General features: G+C 46.6%; 1 protein-coding gene across 1 annotated transcript in view; it reads right to left on the bottom strand.

The window, feature by feature from the left end:
• plekho1b (pleckstrin homology domain containing, family O member 1b) overlaps positions 1-3,545 on the bottom strand; it is a 28,129-nt gene extending 24,584 nt beyond the window's left edge. The window contains exons 1-2 of the mRNA XM_056286641.1: positions 3,274-3,545; positions 2,665-2,817 (exon numbers count right to left, since the gene is read on the bottom strand). Coding sequence (XP_056142616.1) covers positions 2,665-2,817; positions 3,274-3,300 — 180 coding nt within the window. The 5' untranslated portion in view covers positions 3,301-3,545. The remainder of the gene's footprint in view (positions 1-2,664; positions 2,818-3,273) is intronic.
• Positions 3,546-6,000: the final 2,455 nt, after the last annotated feature.

The following is a 6,000-nucleotide window of genomic DNA, read 5'->3' on the forward strand; positions in this document are numbered from 1 at the left end:
GCAGTCTCTGTCAGCAGGACAGCTACCATGCTGCAGATACTCCTGAGGTCAAACCTGGAGGTCTGCTCACCGCTGAAGGATTTCTTTAAGGCTGACGTGGTAGCATCATCCCTACTGTCCCTCTTACTAAGCTTCTAGATGAAGTGAGTCGAAGTGACACAGGGAGAGAAAGACAAAGACCGAGAAAGAGAGAGAGAGAGAGAGAGAGAGAGAGAGAGAGAGAGAGAGAGAGAGAGAGAAAGCGACACAGGGAGAGAGCAGGGAAGGGAAGACCAAGAAGAAAGCATTTTACTTAGAGCTGAATGTGATCAGTATCTGATTTCTCACCACAGATTCTAACTTGACTAAAACCTTTCTACCATCTTAACTTGGCCCAAAGCATCAAAACTAAGCGAAAAAAAAACCAACAAAATGTTTTTAGCATCGCGAAAACCAAGGGGTCTGTGTACAATGCTTATAGACATGTATGAGTAAGACCAATACTACACACACCATACGAAGCACTGAGTTTTCCTATCTGAAAGGAACTTGCCTGTGCACATGAGAATATTAATAGGGTTCGGGGAACAACAGAATGTCTTCTCCACAGGGGGGTTGGTTGTCAGAACAGTGCCCCTGCAGCTGGAAGGGATTCTGTGTCCTGCTTAAAGACACTTAGCTAGGTGGATTCTTGCTACCAGGTCCTGCACCCCCCTGCAGTCCTGCTTCTGAATGTGGGGTTGGGGGCCTCAGGAAGTTTCAACTACTATGTGCCCCCGTGTGATTGAACCGTCCACTTTTTGGACTGGCCCACCTTTGTGAAATCCCTCTGAATAAGGGAGGAAGGTCATAGCCAATCTCAAGATCAGTGTGTTTTAACTCAAACGCACGGTGCTGCTGGCCCACCAAAACAGCTGAGAAAATGTCACCTCAGTACAGGTGAACAAAGCTTTTCTTCAGCTCACGTCCACAGCAGATGTGTGGCTGTTTTTGGGGGGATTTGTATAGCTGAGCTTTAGAGAAGGGTTGTGTCGAGCAGCTCAGACATTTCATGTTCACCACAGATGGCTCAACAGAGGTGGTTTCCCTTCCAGTTTCCTAATTTGGTCAGAAGAAGAGAATAACAAAGCAGAACTTGACTTCTCACAGTACAGCTACCCACTCCAATATCACAGAAACATATTATTCAGCGTCAAACAACAAAAGCATCTTTCAGTCACACAGGAAATGAGACACTGTGACCACCACAGAAATAAAGCCCGAGAAGAACAGAAAGGAGTCTCATATCGGACAGAGCGGTCATTATAAACAGCACAACCCATTGCCATTAGACGATGAGTGAACCCCAGGTTACAGAAGACAGTTAATATAGCTGGAGGGTTGCTGGTTTAAATCCTGTCTAGGTTCTGGGTGAGGGAAGTGAACAATCTTAACGGGCTGTTCTCTGAAGTTGAAAAAAAAATCTTTTCGACCTTTTTCTCAACTCTTCTTTCATTCACAGAAACTCTCTATCACCCACTTCTAGTCAGCCTCCCTCCTCCGGGCCCTAACACGACCATGAAGAATGTAGAGTCAGTTCAGGCGTTAACTCTTAACAGCTCCCCGTCTTCTTCCAGTCCACACAGGAAATGGATCCCATAACCCTGGTAAGGTTGGTGCCTTGCTCTAGGGACAGGTAACAGATTATGTTCCAGAATAAGAGACCTGTGGTTTTGGGAGAAGCATGAGCTCTGTCCAGTGAGGAGACTGTCTTGTCTCCAAGGTGACACTTCCTCTCCTCCCTCTCTGACATTTTTGTCCTCTGGAAGATTCCAGAGCATTACAAACACAGCCGGCCTCCATGACACCATGGCCATAACCAGCGGCGTAATGAGCCCATCCATCCATCCATCCATCTTTATCTATCTATCTATCTGTCTGTCCATCCATCCATCCATCCACCCATCCGTCCATCCATCCGTCCAGCTGTCCAGAAACAGGCCGTCACTGTCAACCAAAAGGTTTGCAGACACTTAAAATTAAAAGGTTATGAAGGACCATGGAAATAATTTCAGTATTTTGGTTAGGTGTAAAAATAGTACCCTCAAAATAAATTTAGAACAGTTTCAAATGAAAGACTTCCAGGATCAAAAACTAGTCTGAAATGGGCCTGGCTGACTGACTAACTGACTAATTCCTCTTTATTTGAAACATTAAGACACAGCATATGACGACAAACACACGCACACCACACGACAGACACTCTGTGCATACATACACACTTCCCATGCCACACACACCACTCTTCATACACATTACACACACACACACGCACACACACACACACACACACACACACACACACAAACACACACACCACTCTAAACAAACAAATCACACAGTGTTGCCTTGCTGGCAGTGTGTGTGTGTGTGTGTGTGTGTGTGTGTGTGTGTGTGTGTGTGTGTGTGTGTGTGTGTGTGTGTGTGTGTGTGTGTGTGTGTGTGAGGGGAAACGAGCGAGAGAGTGCACAGCCACACAACAGAAGGTAAACTGGACATGAGCCTCCAATCAAAACCCACCCAAACTCCGGTCCAAACCAGGTCTGAATACTGCAGAACCAGGTCTGAATACTGCAGAACCGGGTCTGTCAGTCCTCCAGAGCAGACACGAGGAAAACGGAAAAGGTGTGATGGCTTTCTACTTACCTCCTTCTCAGAGATGTACAGCTGGTCTCCTTTGAGGATCACGAAACGGTTTTTCCATATCTCCCGGAAAATCCCCTTCCCACAAAACTTGCGGATCCATCCGACTTTGTCGGGCTGCGTGTGGTTCTGGTTCTGGTTCTGGTCCTGCGGGCCCTGACGTGCATACAAAGAATGATCATTAAGATTCAAAAGGGGCTCGCCCGTCTTTTGTCACGGAGGTTCTGGCTCATTCTTCCGCTTCCTATTTTCTTTAAGATTTCTTTTTAATCAAGCGTGGCGGATAATTTGCCCCTTTTCTGCCTCTCGCGGTTCATTTAGAGACGGTGCAAAGCCCGCGGGGGGGGGCGCGGGGGGGTAAACAGACAAACGGATGACGGGCAAGTTTAAAACGCACTCAGTTGCTGGGATGAGTTTTATTAAAACAACGAAGAAGAGAAAACAGGTCTGCGCTATAGCGGTGTAATGTGTACCGGGGTGTCACAGTGAAACCGGGCCGGGTTATCCGGTTCCTCCCCGGACTAGAAAAAAAAAGTCCTGATCGTCTCCGCTTTTGTTCCGCAGGCCGGCTGTGAATAAAGCGGAACCGCTGAGTTCGGTTCGGATTCTTACCCGTTTGGCCGAGTTGTTCTTCTTCATGATGGCTGGCACCGGAGCGACTCCCAGCTCCCGTTATTTTCTACAGCGGCCACGGAGACCAAAGCGGGTCTGCCCCGGATTCAGGCTAAACTCCCGAACGCTCCAGACTGCAGAGCCGCGCCGATCCTGCCCCGTTCTTCATCCGGTCCTCCTCCGGTCCGTCTGGTCCGAGTCTGTCTCATGTTCTGGCCGCCGGTCGGGCGGTCGTGTTCGTATCACCTCCCTTCAACCTCCTCCCTCTCCTCCTCGCCGGCTCTTTGGAGGAGTTCCTCCGGGCTCCTCCGCTCCCCGGCGGCTCAACAGCGCCACCTACGGTCCGAGTCTCTCCCCGTGACGTCACCTCAGCGAGGCGGCGAGAAGAGCTATAGAATAGATGAACTATAGAATAAGATGTAAAATGAAACAGACCACAATCTGGAAGGAAATGGGCCGTGACGTACAGTAAAACATAGAGGGAATATAGAGGGGAATGTATAATGACACCCAAAAAGAATAAAATATCGAATTAGATATTGAATTACACACAGAAATAAGACTAAAATATAGAATCAAATACAGAGTATGAAATATGAGCTTGTGCCAAAAGTTTCAGAGGAACAGCTGCGCGTGCACGGAGGACGCGAGGAGGTTCCCGTGCATCTGTGAAGTTTCCTTTTGTTTTGTCAGATACAACAAGAGTTTATAGAGCCATTATTCAGCATGGCACAACAGCACCGCCGCTATTCATTTATTATTGATCGTTTGTTATTCTTTCATTATATTCTTATCCAAGGCTGTTTATATTTCATTTTGATCCAACGCGAAGGCGGTATAACCGGTGTGAGGTTATCCGAACTGAGGTCAGACAGAGATCTAGTACAGCATCTCTCGGTCGTCCATTATCATTTTACCTTTCTCAACACGTTTCGAGTGATTTTATTGTTAGAGCTGAAATGCAGCAAACAGGAAGAAGCGCTTCTGTTGAAAGAATCATCTTACCCCCAAGCACGCACACACACACACACACACACACACACACACACACACACACACACACACACACACACACACACACACACACACACAGAGATAGCCTTCCAGTCTCACATCTATGACCTGGGCGATTGGGCAAAACCTCTGGCTCTTTGGATTAGGTGTGTGTGTGTGCGTGCGTGCGTGATGGATTAGGGTTTGTCTGTCAGACTTTGGAGGGGTTTGATAAAGGGGGGCACAGGGGGCAGATGGCTGCTATCAATGTAGGGCAGTGGGTCTGACACACAGAAGGCTTCTACACCCAGAGGATTTACTTAGGCTGGATGTATGACACCCATTAAACCCCAGCACTACTACTACTACTACCACAGCTACTGTCGCTAATGCTACTGGTACTACTTAACAGACTCTTTTATCCAAAGTGATTTACAAGAGAGTCGGTCATCAGATGAATTCATGTGCCACCCTGGAGTCATCTTACATCCCTGAATAGTGCTCATATCATAGACAAGAGCTGGTGTCAAGTGTAATTACGTGGAAGTGTTCAGCAGGTAGATTGACAGCAGTGAATAGCAGATTAAAATCATAACCAAATTACTTCTTCCAATGAAGTTCTGTACCTGTTTAATCAGGAAGACCCTCTTTTCTTTGCCTTTCCCTCCGTTCACCTGCACTCACCCTGTTCTCCATTAAGCAATCACTCCTGCCTGTCACGAGGTGTTTTGGTCAGCCAGTTTCCTCATCTGACCAACATTTTCCGCCTGGTTTGGTCTGTAACAGCATCAGCACTATGTCGTATTAGTAGTATGTCCAACCTTTGTTTTAATCATTTACCATTCACTTCCAGGTTAGACGCTTTTATCCACTTTGCCTTGTTTTTGTTTTTTACTTGCTGCTCAGGAGTCCACACTGACCCTGTTTACACTTGGTTTTAAAATGCGTTTTGGGCGATGGGATCACAAGTGGACAGCGAGACACATCGCTGTTTACACCTGTGTCTATCATGTGTCTCCAAATGCGTCCTGCTGACCGCTTGTGATCAGATTTCATTACTCCGAAGAAGAAGAAGAAGAAGAAGAAGAAGATTTCCTGTTACGTCCTTATCGGGGACGCATCAGGACGCATTAGCATTTACACACCAAAAGACATGTGGTCAAATGCGTCCCAGACCACCTCGGCAAGAGGTTTGAGTAACCGGTTCACAAAACGTTTTGGTGCTCGGTTACGCTTGTATGTAGCGCTGTCCACTTGTGATCCGGTCGCCCAAAAAAACGCATTTTAAAACCAAGTGTAAACGGGGTCTCAGTTCGTGCTGATGAATTGTTCTTACAGCTGCTGTTGTTTTCGTCATTCTTTCACTCCTCGGTGTCTTGGCTTTGACACAAGCCCTCGTTCAGCCCTCCTTCAGTTTTTTGAGCAGATTTCAGGGATTTCACTCGTCTTGGACCCAGGTCATGTCTGGTATTAAAATGTGTCTCGGGCGATCGAGTGTCCAAACTAGCTAAAAAGGTCAAAAGTCAGCTAAAGATACAGGTGTGATTGCATTAAAGGCAGATTAAAAAATCTGATTACCCAAATCACATTCGGAGGTGGTCAGAGATGCGTGTGACCTGTAGGCCCCATTTACACCTCATGTACTTAGTATACATTAAAGACTAAGAATATGTAGTCCGAGAGCTAATTAAAGCAAGAATTAACAGTTTCACAAATAGTGAAAATCAGTATATA

The sequence above is a fragment of the Lampris incognitus genome, chromosome 9 (genome assembly GCF_029633865.1).
Source record: "Lampris incognitus isolate fLamInc1 chromosome 9, fLamInc1.hap2, whole genome shotgun sequence".
Taxonomy (NCBI): Eukaryota; Metazoa; Chordata; class Actinopteri; order Lampriformes; family Lampridae; genus Lampris; species Lampris incognitus.